Genomic DNA, 16,477 nt, shown 5'->3' with positions numbered 1-16,477 from the left:
AATATTAAGCACTTTTTCCGTTCCGATGTCCCGTTTAGGAATCTTGGACAACTTTTCAAGACGTTCCATTTATTTTGAAAATATTCCATTCAAGCCTGTTACCATTAACAACCCAAGTTCCAAACTGGAAATTCTTGAATTTTTTTGTAGCTTGAATCCCTAACCAAATTTAGTTCAGTATAACTATGAGAAAATTTCAGACAAACAATATATAAATTCTCGTAAGCAACAACACCGGCTGGATCTTTTTCTAGAAAAATATTTACCCTAAAGGCTATTTCAGACCACGCCAGTTGGTCTGAAATAGCCTTTAGACATTTTGTACTCTATTTGAAAGAAGAGAACGCATCGTTATTTTAGGAGTCAGAGAGGAAAAAATTGATTGGTTTACGACACTGAGTAGCGCTTGAGCCCATTTTCTGTTGATATTTTATTTCTTCATTTCATTTTTTGGCGGTTCACGTGCGCGTTGCATGATGGGGTAAAATTCCTCGGAAATGACGAGCTCGATATTTAGCCGAACTTGTCCGAACTTGCCCGAATAAATCCGACTCGTCATCGTGCCATCATGTAAACCAAATGGCTGCTGTCAAACATGGTCAAAGACGGTTATTAACGGAGTTTTGAACTTCAAAGACCGAGCACGAACCCGAAAACAATGTTATGCCTTCAACAGATCGAAGGAATAACTTACAATCCAACTCTACAGCCGGAAAAAATTTTGCTGAAGCCGACGGTCACTCGTTTTGGTCGCAGCGGACAACACTCGGATGTCGTTGTGGATAGCTCAATCTCTCCTTTGATGATCAGCCGTGTTCACGCTGAAATTCATTTTGAAAATGGAAAGTACAGAATAGATTGCAAAGGATTAAATGGATTGCTCGTCAACAAAGCAAAGCGGAGCTCCGCGGTTCTTTGCGACGGAGATGAAATTGTTTTCGGTGGTGCGGGTGTAAAAGCGAAAGAGGGAGAAACTTCACCTGCGCACGATTCAGAGCTAGTGTATGTTTTTAAGGATGTCTGTCAGAATGATAGCGAGGAAGCAGGCTCTCTTGGAGAAGGTACAAGTGATGGAAGGGTTCGTAGACGAAGCAAAAGGAAACAGCCCGTATCGACCAGTGATGAACTGAGGTACAGTGTACTTGCAAACTTGGTGCAAAATCCCTGGGGATGCAGGTGCCGGGTACTCAATCCCGGGCGGGAGACCCCCCCCAGGGAAAGATTTTCGTAGAGCAACATACATTGATTATGCAAACACCCAGGGGGCACCCTGTATATTTTTGAGTGGGGTGTGCCACTGGGAATTTAAAGCCCTTACCCTTTACCAGACCATATTCAGCTGATTTTTGCAACCCTATACTAGACTACATTGTAGATACCGAAAATCCCTACCCTATCCCAGACTTGCATTTTTTAAATGGAAAACCAGCAACGATGCCGCGATGATTTGATTTACGTTTAGGAAAAACTCTTTCTCTTCTGAGTTTCTATTCCTATTCTGGACTTACAGTAATTCGTCATACCACCGATCAGTTTCCCAGCAAATGCTACCCATTTCTAGACAAAATCTTTCCGATTTCTATACCCTATCCCAGACTAAACTACTTGAAAAACATACCCTTCACAGCGGCCCCACCCCAATGATAATCCAATGATAATCTTTACACACGAATGACAGTCGTGAACAGAACGAGAGTTACACAATTGTATGCATAATTAACAGGGTGAGGGTTGGTATGAGTGATATGGAAAACCTGAAAAGTCATGGAATTTTAGAATTTCATTTTCCAGGCCTGGAAAGTCATGGAATTTAAGTGAGGGTATTAAATGGAAAGCCATGGAAATCAGTTTTGATTGTATGAAATAAATTAGGCAAGTTATTTTTGGTGGGGAAAGGGTAAAAACTTTCCCCGAAATCAAGATAATTTTTTAAACTTTCCAAGAAAAATGGTCACATTTAGGTCATGGAAAACTTTAAAAAGTCTTGGAAAAGGTCATGAAATCTCAAAAGCTCAAAAGAGTACAAATCCTGATTAATGTATGGTGCTCGGCAGAAATCTTGCCCTCCAATGTACAGGTAACAGGGGTGGGGATGCTGATAGGAAAATCAAAATGTGCGGGGAGATCCCTGCTTGGAGGGGGGGGCTTATATGGGAACCTGGATTAAAGTGCAGTGGAAAATAACAGAGCCCCAAATAAGCCCCCAAATCTCCGCTTTTGTTACTTTTAAGGGACTTCTTACACTAAGCCCTCCCGAATGTAAGCCCGTGTCAGCTTAATATACCGGGTATTAACATACAGCCTGTAGTTACAGCTCTTAAAGAAAGAGATAATCTTCCAATATTTTAAGCCCCCATTTGTAGAGCTTGTTTTTTATTATATAAACTGCAGTGGTATAGCAAGTGGTAGCAAATCGATAAATATGGTATCACACGTGTGGATAAAAATGATATCCACACATGTGTGATACCATTTTTGACCAATCAACTCGCAGAGTTTGCCATGTTTCAATGCTCAATGAGCCAAAGTTTATCGATATTAAGTCGAAACATCTTCGGATCTTCCTCGACAATCTTCTGTAATCTTTGGAAATTTTCAGAAAAGTTGGGAAAATGTTCGGAAACATTCGTACAACCTTCGGACAACATTTTGTAAATCTTCGGAAATCTTCGGAAAATGGTCGGAAATCTTTGGAAAATTGTCGAAAAACATCCTAACTAGCTATAGTAGGTTTATATAATAAACAGAACTCATGGTTGCTTGGAGATATGAAAATTATCTTCTTGTGTTCAAAATTATATATCTTACTCATTCGCTGCACTCACTCCTGAGATAATGATTTGAACACTCCAAGATATATTTCATATCTCCGCGCATCCATGTATTATCGTCTATTTATTTTTACTTTCCAAGAGACCAGTAAATATTAAAAACTGTAGGACTTGTTTCAAGTTTCATATTGTACTTTAGAGAGTTTTATCGTGTGGTATTCTTGTATGTACCTAAAAATTTTCAGATGCTGTATCCGTTTCAAGTATGAGCCAAAACATTTTAGAAAGGCAAATGCATCCAAAAAATACACCCTCCCCCATATTTTTATAGGCCCTCCCCCTAAAATAAGCCTACATGTACCTAGAAGGAACGTTGAGCAAATGCAAGCCAAGGGTTTTTTTTAAGAATTTTACACTAGACCACTCCCTCTTTCATGGCTTCTGCATTTTACTGTAGTAGCACAAAATACACTGTCACTAAGCTATCACCTCAAGTGACTTTTACTCTTCTTTCATGCAAAGCAACCTTCTGTGTCGATCTTTACTGTAGCTCAACTGTGTGCACTGTGCAGTTTATCATTTGCAAGAATTTATAAATAACTAGTAAAAGCTAACAAATCTCATGCCAAATGACTAATTATAAAGATTAAAAATAAGTGTCTTGAAAGCATCTGAATCAGACAAAAACGTAGACCTACATTGTATATCTACATGTATTTCATGCTTTTTTAAAACTATTTTTCAGTGGCCCACCAGAAAAGAAAAATAAAGTTGAAGTGAAAAGCAAAAAGGTTGGTACCTTCAAAGTTTCTTATTATCCTCTTTACCAGTACTTGTAATCCAGTACTTGTAATCACAGTAGTGGTTGAGCCAGAACTTGGTGATATCAAAAGATTTATGTTCTGATTAAAAGTAAATTCTCCCAAATTAAAAGTGAAAACACATTACAATTTTCAGGGGTTTTGGATTGTTTAAAAGTTAAACTCTTTAATAATTGGCTTGATTTGGACTTTCTCCCATAATGGTTTCTAATGCCAAAGAAAAATAACAAGAATAATGGTTTTTGTACAATTATGGCTGACTGTGGACACTGATGTGGTATTGTTAACTCAATGACAGGTTCCTGAAGATCATGATGATAAAAAAGTTGAGATTCCCTCACAGGAAAAAGAAGGAAGCAAACAAGGTACCTCGTAGAACATTTTACACACATGTTGTTACTTACCATGGTCATAAACTGTTATTGTTCTCTTGAACACCAAGCCTAATTTCGTCCCCAGAGGCCACAATTTTTTTGGTCGGCACCAAGAATTGAGACCTCTGAGCTAAACTGAAAGCCTGCCAAAACCATGGCTAAATCTAATTGGCTGTTGAAAACTTGTTCATTTCTTCTACAATCTCCCATGCACATGCACAATCACTCTGGGGGAACTCGGAAAATCTTTTTTCTGAGTATTCAACTTGAGAACGCTTCTTCATTTACTTTCACTTTATCCAAGTTGTCATTTCACTTTACATTTATCCACATTTATCATTTAAACATATTTGAGCCTGCAGTTGACAGGACATGTGTCACACACATAAGAACCTAGTATATGACCTCGCTCACCACAAGTCTCCCATAGCTCAGTGGTTAGAGCGTCCGACCGGTATTCTGGAAGGTCATGGGTTCGACTCCCATTGGGGGAACTCGGAAAATCTTTTTTCCGAGTATTCAACTTGAGAACGCTTCTTCATTTACTTTCACTTTTGTCTCTCATTCCCTCTTTCCGCTGAGGTATATATTAAACGGGTGCTGGCAAATTTAATGCTGGAGATTAACCCTGCTATAACTAATTTGAGACTTGCATACAGTACATCCAGGAGGGAGTAGAAATACTCTAAGTCACTATATGCTACGGAAAACAGGATAAGCTCCACCAGTACAGGACACTGGTGCAATAAGGACTTAAGATGGTTTCCGCACAATTTTCGAGCAATACAGGCAAAAATAAAGTTACCAAAAAGACCTCTTAGCATGGCAACAGTTTTAGTACAGCTAACAAAAACCTGCCAAAAATTTAGCACTCAAGCTGACCCCGCGAGAGAAAAATGGATTTGAAGTTGTCTTTATTTCAGTTAAAACGGACGTCTTGCGCCAGTTCAAAACAAAATGGCGTGCGTTTAATACATTTTTTCGAGGTTTGACTTTAATTTTCTCGAGAATGCTTTAGAATTTAATTGCGGGGTCACTAAGACAAATGAATTTCGATGAGATCTTTTAAATAGTATACAAAATGTTGCCGTGCAATGAGTAGATTTTTGGTACTTAATTTTCGCACTCATTGCTCGAACTTTCAGCGGAATCCGTCTTAATAATGGCCTAATGGTCTCAAAAGTCCGGGCTTGCAGCTCAGTGCACATGGTTAATTAGTATAGCCAAACCAGTGTGCAGAAGGCACAGGTTCACCTCCTGCTAGTACATGTACATGTAGGTTGTGTCCCTAACTGATAAACATCCATTTTAAACATTTTTATTTTCTAAATCCAGGAACATACATTGTATTTCCTTAATTGTTGTCATTCTAAGTTTTACAATAAGACTGTCTGCAAATGAAGTGGTTTTTTTTGTGGGTCGAACTGATTTAAAATTGTGCTGGAAAGTAGAGAATTAACTTTAAGGTCAATTATAATGCTACACTGTAGAGTTACAGTGTAATTCAATCTCTGCTTTCCCTTCTTTCCAGCTTCTAGTATTAGTGCTTCATTGGTGTAACATTGCATTTGCAATAAACTGTACCCTTGATTGAATTATAGTTCTGTTTTAATTTACTGGAACAGTGAAATGGTCAACATGACTGTGTAATTTTGGATTTCAGAGGAAAGATCCAAAAAGTGCCTGGCAGATCTGAATGAAGAGCTGTTGTGTTGTATCTGTCGTGAACTCATGGTGTTGGCACACACCCTGCCTTGCTCTCACACCTTCTGTTTTGGCTGCATCAGAGATTGGCTGGCGTAAGACACCTAAATAAATAAATATTGATGGCCATTTTCATGCCTAAGGGAAATTTAAATGAAAAAAATCTTTATGATTGTTTGTTTGATTACTTGTGGTGCCCTCAATCAGCACTCGGGGGGGGGGGGGTACTCAGGATTTCAAGTGACGGGGATGATTGAATAGGGGCAAAAATCAAGACCCAAAAAAATCCCTAGGGCTTCCACCAAAACCCCAAAAAAATCCCTTAAACAAAAATTAACCCCTAAAAAATCAACAGCAAAATACGTTGTGTGTACTTTATTTGCAGAACTACACAGCCAAAGCACCACCACAAATCGTAAGATCTTTTTAGATACCAAAAAAATCCATACTTTAATCCAAAAAAATCCCTGCCAAATTTTCCTACCCAAAAAATCCCAGAACCGAAACTTTCAAACCCCAAAAAGTCCTTCTATCATCCCCGTCACTTGAAATCCTGAGTACAGGTCCCCCCCCCCTGGGAATCAGCACAGTGCTAAATACATTCGAACCTAATTGAAGTGTGTTTTTTTCAAGTGATATTGCTTTTTACATTACAGTTACAGGGTAGTTTTTTATTTTAAATCAGAGTATTCAATCGTTTCTAAATGCAGTGAAAGTTTTAAAAAGTCTGAGTGTCAAATAGTTTTTCAGTGAAATACTTGAAGGGGAAATTACTTAAGACGGAATCCACTAGGAAGTCGAGTAATATTTATTAAAGTTGGACAAAAATCAAGTACCAGAACAATTTAAATCCTATTGCGTTATTTCCTACCCTTAATAAAAGGTAAAGATGTAAGTAATTATCTGTGATAACACCAACAACAATTTCTTATCAGAGTCTGAGAAAATGAATTTCAAAGTTCACAAGGTATAGGCAAAATCTCACGTGTAGCCATTTTGGAAATTCGTCTTAAGCGATTCAGTGGAATTCAGCGGAACTTCGAAATTTGTTTTTGATGTTTGGTGTTGTTAGAAAAGATTTCTTTTGATAAGATATTTGAAGCAGTAACACAAAAGCTTGCAATCAGGTGTAAATAGTTTTGGTACATAATTTTGTCCAATAACTACTCGAAGTCCTGGCGGATTTCCTCTTAATAAATTAAAGAAAATTAATATTTTGCTTGTTTTTATTTAGCCACTCCAATGATTGCCCAAACTGTAGAGCAAAAGCTCAACTTAAGTCAGCTGTACCAGTCAAGGTATGAAATAATGATATTATTATTTAAAGTAAATAAATATTAAAGACAGTTGCATGACTGTAAGCAGAGCAATAAAAACATATTGTAAATTCTAAAGTAGAGGAGCATCATCAAATATATTGTTATATATACAAATTCAATGTAAAATGTAAATGGGTACTGGTAGAGGGATCCCACCTCTTGCAACAAGCGGCTGCTATATATTTTTCTTTTTTGAATTTCAGGTCTTAGATAATACAATAAACAAAGTAGCAGAGGAGGTTCTTTCACCCGAGGAGTTGGAGGAGAGACAGCAGAAGATTCAGGTAAGCTATGTACATTTAACATTATCCATGGTAAGACAGGGTTGCCACATATCAGGAAATGGCCAGGGAAAAACTTCTTCAAGGTCAGGGAAAAGTCTGGGAATTTTGTTTTGAGTCTAGAAAAATTGACTTTTTGAAGAAAAGTCAGCGAAAGTTAAATTGCAACATCTCTGTTTTAATACCATTTGAAGCTGGAAGAAACATTTCTGGTCACTGTGTTCTCAGAAATTTTATGTTTTGTTTCTTTGGATGGGGAGCTGGCTCTGGCCATAGGGGCTACTACTCATATCTGACACTTTGTATATTTATTTATTTTTTTTGATTTTATTTTTGTAAGGGAAAAATCGTGGAATTTTGAAAACTGCTCAAAGTCTGTGGCAACCATGTTAAAATATCCGAGGATCTTCAATGATCTTTACATTGCCCTTTGAGGATCTTTAAAACCTGAATACATCTTCATGGTCTTTGCCACAAAGGGGTGGGTGGGTGGACACTCCCATATGAAAAGGACAGGGAAGCTCATAAGTAATTTTGAAAAGAACCCCTTAAGAAGGCCAATCTGGGCATGGATCAATCTTTTTTGGCCTCTAATAGATTAACTAATAAAAATACTTATTATATAAAATTTATATTTCTATTAATATTGCTTCGCCTGCACCCCTAAATAAGACCTTGACTACTAATGTTGTTTTTTGCTCAGTCAACACCCTAATTGAGACCAAAAATCCAAAATTTACACCCCTAAGCAAGATGACGACCTTCCCCGCCCCTTTCATACATATGAGCCAGGCCCTTGCACAAAATGTTTTGGGTCTTGAAAAAAATCCTGCAAAGATCTCATGCAAGATTCTATCCAAGAGTATCCAATCATTGAGGATCTTGAAGAATTCTCAAAATTCGCCTGCACCCCTAAATAAGACCTTGACTGCTAATGTCGTTTTTTGCTCAGTCAACACCCTAATTGAGACCAAAAATCCAAAATTTACTACCCTAAGCAAGATGACGACCTTCCCCGCCCCTTTCATACATATGAGCCAGGCTCTTGCACAAAATGTTTTGGGTCTTGAAATAATCCTGCAAAGATCTCATGCAAGATTCTTGCCACGAGTATCCAATCATTGAGGATCTTGAAGAATTCTCAAAATGTGAAGCTCTTGCTTTGAAACTTGAAACATTTAACTCAAGATCTATGAATTGCTACTTGAGGTTCAGTCAAGTCATTTGCAGTTCAAGTGATATCAGTGTACATTACTTTGACTGATATTGTATGCACAAAGCTTGACTTTTTCAAATAATATTGTTGGAGTTTTGTGCAAAAATATGGACACTGTTTTTATTTCACACAAAAAATGAATAATAAACATTTGTTTTATTTTATTCTTACAGGAGATGCAGGAAGAAGCTAAAAAGAAAACACCAAAGGTGATTGCTGTGTCCAGCACAAGCAGGTAGGCATGATAAAAAAATATTGATGCACTGCAAAATGCACCAAGTAAAATTAAACCACAACTTACCAAGGTTGCCACAAAGTTGGGTTTATTGCACTTTTGAGTTATACACAAACTCAGAGGTTCAAAATCCAACTTAGGGGCCAACCATTTGACTTCTGAGGGGGAGGGTGGTGGGGGTGAATGCACAAGAAAATAAATTCCTGTACAAGACCATCGTCCCAAAAACATTCACACAATTCATGTACAGTGGCTTAGAAAGAAAAATCATGCCCATACCATATCACCCACCCCCCCCCCCCCCCTCTTGGCCCCCTAACAATGTCGTTTTGGCTGCCATCAATCAAAATCATGACCAACAAACCTTAAAAAACAGCAACAATGGATCGAAAGCTACCAATCACAGCCGACAGATCTGACCTTTTGACCTGGTTAAAGTGAACTTCTGTTTCCTGGAATGACTGCTTACTAGATGATTGACTGCAGTGATAACCATAAACAGGTTTATTACAGGTTGATTTCAAGAGAACAGTTTGCATGTTATTGAAAAGCGCAAAAAGTAGGTGACTGATTTTGCCATCTTTTGCTAAATGATCGGAGGATATCCAAGGATAGCAGCCATCCAAAAACGTGATTAAAAGAAGGAGGTGGTGATTTTTCCCAGCTGCTGGCTACATGCACATTCCTTTGTTATCTGCCTTTGACTGTGAAACTTGTATGTGGTCATTATGCCCTTTGACTTGCAGTTTTCCTAGAAGTGATTATGCGACCTCTGAAGTTCCAAATTCCAACTAATGATTGCATTTTTCGCTGCCGTCAATCATACAGTAATTATTGCGACAGCCAACAGACCATGAAAAATAACGATATGAATCAGAATCTACTGATCACAAATGTCAGCCATGACCTTTTTACGCGGTTGAAGTAAACTTCTGTTGTTCGAAAGGTCTGCTAAGATGATTGATGGCAGCAAAAAGTGTGAACCATTGTTTGAGGATTGAATTTCAGAGTTGGGATATCACTGCAAACTGCAAAAGCATCAGTACCTGCCAACCTTCTAAAACCCTCCGATCATCATCCTCATTGGGTCTTAATCCTTTCAATTTCGAGACCCATAAAGTCATATGGGTCTCGAGCCTCTGCTGTTTCTGCTCCTGAACTCTGGAACAGTCTGTTTTTATCAGTTCATGTGACAATTTAAGTTCTTTTAAATCGAAACTCAAAACTTATCTTTTTTAAAAAAATTATACATTGTATAATTCTTAGTGACTTTATCTTTTAATTATTTTTAATGCACATTTTAAATTGTTAAGTATTTATACAGCTCATTTTTAACATGGATTGGATAGGCGCAATATAAATATTTATTTAATATTGTAATTATAATCTTATATGTTCTCATGGGTTTGATTAGCTAACCAAAGAGAAAAAATGTTATGACCATTATTTTCGTGTTTTATTTTTACAGTGACAGTAGTGATTCAGAATTGGATGAAAGTACAGACAGTGAACTGACGTCAGATGAGGTACTGCAATAGCCCAATTGCGATATTTTAAAATTTAGCCTAAAACAATAGACATCACTACAAAGCTTTGTGGAATAAACCCCACAAACTCTATTGTTTATTCCCCGGGGCCTTGTACTAATAAGGACTATCGTTTCAAGCTGAATTTTAATATATCAAAATTGAGCAATTATAAATAAGTACACATAGGGTGGTCTGCCTGTGAAAAATCTATGGAAAAACTGCGTTGAATGAAGAAATACCTGTCAACAAATGCCAGAAAAAGATCACCCATAATATGTCAAAGTTGGTTTTCATTATATTAAAGAGCTCAAATTGTGGGTAAGACTGAAGTATTTTCTGTTTCAATGTTCATTGAGTTTACGTTCGATGAAGAAGACTTCCTAAAGACTCAACTTTGGATTTTTGACTCGACTTTGGATTTTCTTTGATTCACTTTCAAAAAACTTTTTTTCCAACATTTGAGTTGTTAAATTCAGGGTGCGGCTTATCTGCGGGTGCGGCTTATACGCGGTGTTTACGGTAGTAGATAAAATTAATATGAGCAGGAGATCTGTATGGGAGTTTACAATGGCGAGCCGATAGGTGAGCCATTGTAAAACAGCCATGCAGATCAGACGCGAATATTTTATTCTACTTGTGAAATGAAAACAATAAATTGAATGCAAAGTATTGTTATGCGAATCAGTAGAGATCTGTATTAAAAGTTATGAATACTAATTAGCTGAGCAGGAGTTTGTATCAAAAGTTAATTCTCTTGTTTGATTTGTATTGGGGTTTACAGTTGTGTACATACGATCTGAACACTGTGCTGGGATTGGTTTGCACCTTCATGAATATTTAATGAATTTTACAAGTAGTAGATAAAATATGAGCGGGAGATCTGTATGGGCATTTACAATGGCGAGCCGATAGTCTAGCCATTGTAAACGCCCATACAGATAGGACGCGAATATTTTATTCTACTTGTGAAATGAAAACAATAAATTGAAAGCAAAGTATTGTTATGTGAATCAGTAGAGATCTGAATACTAATTAGCTGAGCAGGAGTTTGTATCAAAAGTTAATTCTACTGTTTGATTTGTATTGGGGTTTACAGTTATGTACATGTGATCTGAATACTGTGCTAAGATTGGTTTGCACCGTCATGAATAATTAATGAATTTTACAACATAATGTACAGTGTGGAGCCAATTGCAATTTAAATATTGTTTGTACAAGCTGGAAATCAGAGAAAATTTCCTAGGAAGATCCGAAGATGTTTCGACCCAACATCGATTAATTTTGGCTCATTCAGAAAACAGGGCAAAAACAGGGAAAAAACTTGTCAAAAGGGCAAAGGAGAAGCCACGAGCCAAGTGGCCCACACTGCCGGAGCTTATCCCGGTTTCCGTAGCATTAAGCAGCGAGGAATATTTCTACTCCCCCCTGAATGGGATGCTAGTCCATTGCAGGGTTCCCCCCCAGCATTATGTCGCCGGTACCCATTTATACACCTGGGTGGAGAGAGGCACTGTGAGAGTAAAGTGTCTTGCCCAAGAACACAACACAAGTGACCCCGGCCGGGGCTCGAACTCGGACCGCTCGATCCGGAGTCCGGCGCTCTAACCATTAGGCCACCGCGCCTCCCAAAAAAAGGGCAAAGAAACAGGGCAAACTTGTCAGAAAATGTTTCAAAATCGATATCTTCACATGTGAAGATAACATGTTATTCTCACATGTGAATTAAGATATGATTTTTGCGCGCAAAAGATTTCCTGGTATTTTATTGTTGATTAGATATATAAAAATATATATTTGGCTGTTCAAAAAAAAAAATCCATGGCAAAGCTTCTTTGATGTCGATTGATGTCTTGTCCTAGTTACCTGTCAACTTGACAAAATCAAAAAATATACTTCTGACTTAAAAATATTTTTTTGCTTTATTCTAGGAATTTCCACATGAAAACTATAGGTTTGGAGTTGAACATGCTCGCAGTGGTCGTGCACGATGCAGAACCTGTTATGCTTCCATTTCCTTGGCGTAAGTTTAACACTTTCCTTTTTATAGGAGTGTACTTATACATATCCATGGAATAATCAATGAGTCAATTTATCGAAGCAACCTCAACTATCGATAAGCAACATATATATACTGCTGCAGCAAAAGATACGCTGATGTTACAAGATACAGTAAACACCCCCGTGTAAGAACCTACAATTTTCTAAGTTTGGCAAAATAGGTTCTTGTATTTGGGGGTAGTTATTGGTAATTTAGGCTAAGTAGGTTCTTAATAAGGTTCTTAATTTCTAAGGAGGAGCCATAGTTTTTGATTGTACGAGAAGAAAAAAAAATGGGTTTGGTCCTTCATTATGCAGCATTTATTCATAACTGTATTGCTTCAAGCCTCATGCAAGGTCCAAAAAAAGCCAATTACAGTCTATGTGAATCTGTCTTTTCTTTATTTGTAAATACAGTTTGGGATGTTCTGTTAAAAATGTTCATAAAAATTTTCTATAACCCACATATAAGAACCTGCTGAAATTTGCTTGGCTAAACAGGTTCTTATATTTTGGGGTATTAAAATGGCAAATTTTTGCCAGCAGGTTCTTAAACCACTAGGCTCTTACACGCGGGTGTTTACTTTAGTGCATTGTTAACATTCATGTATCTATTTCATGCTATTTGTTTGTAATCGTTGCAGAGATCTTAGATGGATGGTTCAGTTCAACACTAGTTGGGAACGTTATTATGAACAGACACATTACCATCATTTGGGGTGCTTTTTGCCACCAGCTTATGTCACATTTGATGAGGTAAGTCTTAACATGTGGTATTTGAACCTAGTGGCCTAGTGGCCCAGTACAGACTGTATGTGCTAATAACCCCCCCCCCCCCTGGGGGGGGCATCGGATATTCTGAAAAGAACCCTAAAAAATAATACCAATCTTGGTGTGGCTCAAGCTTTTCTTTACCCCCTAAGAGATACCAAAAAACTAAGATTATAATAAATATTTTGTATTTCTTCCTGCGCAGCCCTAAACAAGACCATTATAGTTAAAAAATATTGGCGTTTTCCCTGAAACACCCTAAGTTAGACCAAAAAATCGAAATTTACACCCCTAAGCGAGGCGACGAGCATCCCTGCCCCTTTGCAAGTCCCCTTCCCCCCGGGCCCCCAGGTAGGAGTAGAAATACTCCTAGGTGCTTAATGCTACAGATACCGGGATGAGCTCCGGCCTGATGAGCCACTTAGATCGACAGCAGGCTTTACCTTTTACCTTAACCTATGCATGACAACCTTGACGTTCAAATTACCTCTCTGACACAAGGATTTATTTTTTATCTCCTTTGTAGCTTTCTGTTGCATCTGACATTTCAAGAGCTGAACAGAGAATTATCAAGGCCAGGCTGAGAGCCCGATAAATAATTATTAAATAAATATTTGTATAATAATATACACTGTAACAAATATAATGTTCAATATAATTAATTGTTTGCTACATAGAGCGGTTTTCACTTGAGTGTCGAAAGTAATTTGCGTTTGCTTTGGTTTTTTATTACCACGCTTAGAGATTGGTTTAAAAATCTCACGCCACTTTCTCAGCCAATCAGAACTAAGACCAAAACCAATCGTGTCTCGCTCGCGCACGTTTTCCCACGCTTCGTGCCAGCTACATGTATTTACTTCGAGTTTTGATTGGTTCACTGGGTTGTCTGTGTCCTTTGTGATTGGCCAGAGTAATTACAGCTTATTACTTTAGTTTTGGTTTTACGACACTCAATCGAAATCTGCTCTTAACTGCTATAAAGTAAAACCTATTTATTTGAAAGCATTTAAGACAGAATCCGCTAGGACTTTGAGTATTAATTGGACAAAATGATGTACCAAAATTATTTACATCTTATTGCAATTTTCTGTGTTACTGTTTCAAATACAGTCTTATCAAAAGAAATCATTTCTAACAACACCAAACATCGAAAATAAATTTCGAAGTTCCCCTGAATTCCACTGAATCGCTTTAAAAGACGATTTTACAAAATAGCTATACGCGAGGTTTATTAACCTTAAGTTTACATGGCACTTGTGAATTTTGAAATTTATTTTTTCAGGCTCTGATAAGAAATTGTTGGTGTTATCACGGATAATTACTAACATCTTTAGCTAGAAAATAACGCAATAGGATTTAAATTATTCTGGTACTCGATTTTTGTCCAACTGAAACTAATATTACTCCAATTTAAGATGGATTCCGTCTTAAATGCATGTTTTATTTTCTGGATTAATTTAAATTGTGTTACGTGCGAAGCAACGTTTAAAGGTGAAAAAAGTGAAACTGTTGTGAAACAGCTAGACTGTAAGGTCTGTAAGTAGTTTCTGTTTCAGATAGGGCGTTGAAATCGTGGGAATGTGCTCCTTGTTTATCATCATCTGTAAGATACCATGCCTACTCTGGGGGATGACAGTGACGGGGTGCTTGTGGTTTCACTTAGGGTTGTAGCGCAGTTTTCACTTGAGTGTCGTAAAACCAAAACCAAAGCGCGGGAAGACGTGCGCGAGCGAGTCACGATTGGTTTTGGTTTTACTTCTGATTGGCTGAGAAAGTGGCGCGAGATTTTTAAACCAATCACTAAGCGTAGTAATGCAAAACCAAAGCAAACGCAATTTACTTTCGACACTCAAGTGAAAACTGCTCTAAATAAGGATTTTGGTCTCACTTCTGCCTCGTCCCCAGGCGTCCTCGTCCTTGGTCGTGCACGGTTCGCTTGGTGTTGTGGGACTGACGTGCACGGTTCGCTTGGCGTTCTGGGCCTGATGCGGACGGGGAAGCGGACGGCGCTCCGCGGCTCGCTCCCTAACCATCAATCCCCGCGCTCCCTGTTTTCCCGCCTTATACCGCCTCAACGTCCGGCCAATCGGCGCCTGGGGACGAGGCAGGTCTCACTTTGGGTGTTCAGGACAGAGAGTCAATATTTTTAGCTCTCAAGGCCTCATTTAGGGTTGTACGTGAATATAAAACGTTTTCATACTGACTTGGCGGGCTGGACCGATCAGGCATAAATAATGTTATCTTTTAGGGTCAAGAACATCTTGAGTCACACCCAGATTGGTCTTCTTTAGGGGTGTAGAAGCCACAAATGTAATGAATATTACATTTGTGGCTGCTACAGGGGTTAAATTGAAATATTCTGACAAGCATCCCCGTCCCTTTCATATGGGAGTCTCACCCCAGTGGGTTCTCAGGGATAGAAAGAACGGTGAGGTGCAAGCGAAGCTGTGATTTATAAAAAATTACAAAGAAAAGAATACGTTGGACAGGTATAAAGTAATTAATCTTTCTAGTAGTATTCCCCCATACGTTGGAATTAATACTGATATTGAGCCCAACGGCTTGTAATTGGGTTGAACTTTTAAACTATTATATCATTTTGTCCAGTTGTAAATGTACACTTGTTTTAAGGCTTCGATTCCATGTTACCTTAAAATACCAGAAATACCCCCCCTCTCCACCAACACTGAAAATTCGCAATGCTGAGACTTTTTTTTGTAAATTGTGTAAATATATTAAAGGCTGAATTCTTTGACGGCTTTTTGTTTTGTTTCTAATTTATGCGACCAGCATTTTAGTCGAGGAAAAAGTTTAGCGTTGCAATCGCCAATTTTGGAAATGTGCGGGCTGGGATCTAATAAGGAAACTGACGAAAATTTTCCTAAAACTTTAAAGGGGGGTTCAAAGGGGTGAGGCTTTCTCCGCCGCAGAGGCCTCTTTCGTGTTTCGTACGGCCTGTAGCCTGCGAGCAGGCTCTCTATTCGGGGGCAACGTGAATTGAACCCTTCGAGCGCCGAAGGCGCGATCGAAGGCGCGTGTCAGCGAGCGAAGCGAGCCGCTGGGCGAGCGCAGCGAGTCCGCGACTAGCTTCGCCTACGCACTACGCACTATTCGGAGGCAACGTGAATTGAACTCTTCGAGCGCCGAAGACGCGTGTCAGCGAGCGAAGCGAGCCGCTGGGCGAGCGCAGCGAGCCCGCGACTAGCTTCGCCTACGCACTCGCACCTTCGGCACTCGCGGGATCGCGCCCTCGGCGTTCGTGGAGTTCAATCATGTTGCCCCCGAATAGATGAGTTCGTCTCTTGCGATATTATAATTTACAATGGGCAGAGCCATTTACAATGGGCAGAGCCATTTTTGGCCAATTTCAAAATGCCTCCAATTTTTTCCTCTTTTCCTTTGCTCCTGGTCTTCCTTTC

At 38.7% G+C, this 16,477-nt stretch overlaps 1 protein-coding gene and 1 non-coding gene across 3 annotated transcripts in view; both read left to right on the top strand.

Annotated features, from left to right (window-relative positions):
- Positions 1–555: 555 nt before the first annotated feature.
- The window catches only part of LOC144628323 (uncharacterized), a 113,305-nt gene continuing 97,383 nt past the window's right edge, over positions 556–16,477 (top strand). Inside the window, exons 1-11 of one of the 2 annotated variants that reach the window (XM_078486418.1) lie at positions 556–1,131; positions 3,517–3,562; positions 3,891–3,957; positions 5,630–5,765; positions 6,905–6,968; positions 7,193–7,273; positions 8,660–8,721; positions 10,190–10,247; positions 12,179–12,270; positions 12,932–13,043; positions 13,585–13,691. In XM_078486418.1, coding sequence (XP_078342544.1) covers positions 659–1,131; positions 3,517–3,562; positions 3,891–3,957; positions 5,630–5,765; positions 6,905–6,968; positions 7,193–7,273; positions 8,660–8,721; positions 10,190–10,247; positions 12,179–12,270; positions 12,932–13,043; positions 13,585–13,653 — 1,260 coding nt within the window. In that variant the 5' untranslated portion in view covers positions 556–658 and the 3' untranslated portion in view covers positions 13,654–13,691. Of the gene's footprint in view, positions 1,132–3,516; positions 3,563–3,890; positions 3,958–5,629; positions 5,766–6,904; positions 6,969–7,192; positions 7,274–8,659; positions 8,722–10,189; positions 10,248–12,178; positions 12,271–12,931; positions 13,044–13,584; positions 15,815–16,477 lie in introns of those variants that run through there. The other variant, XM_078486417.1, reaches the window with a different exon arrangement.
- Trnat-ggu (transfer RNA threonine (anticodon GGU)) lies at positions 4,387–4,460 on the top strand. Its single transcript has one exon. It is a non-coding gene; the product is annotated as a tRNA-Thr (tRNA).

The sequence above is a fragment of the Oculina patagonica genome, chromosome 10 (assembly GCF_052425735.1).
Source record: "Oculina patagonica isolate OP01 chromosome 10, crgOcupat, whole genome shotgun sequence".
Classification (NCBI taxonomy): Eukaryota; Metazoa; Cnidaria; class Anthozoa; order Scleractinia; family Oculinidae; genus Oculina; species Oculina patagonica.
Note: the sequence above shows the minus strand (reverse complement) of the source record. Positions and strands in the feature narration are given on the sequence as shown.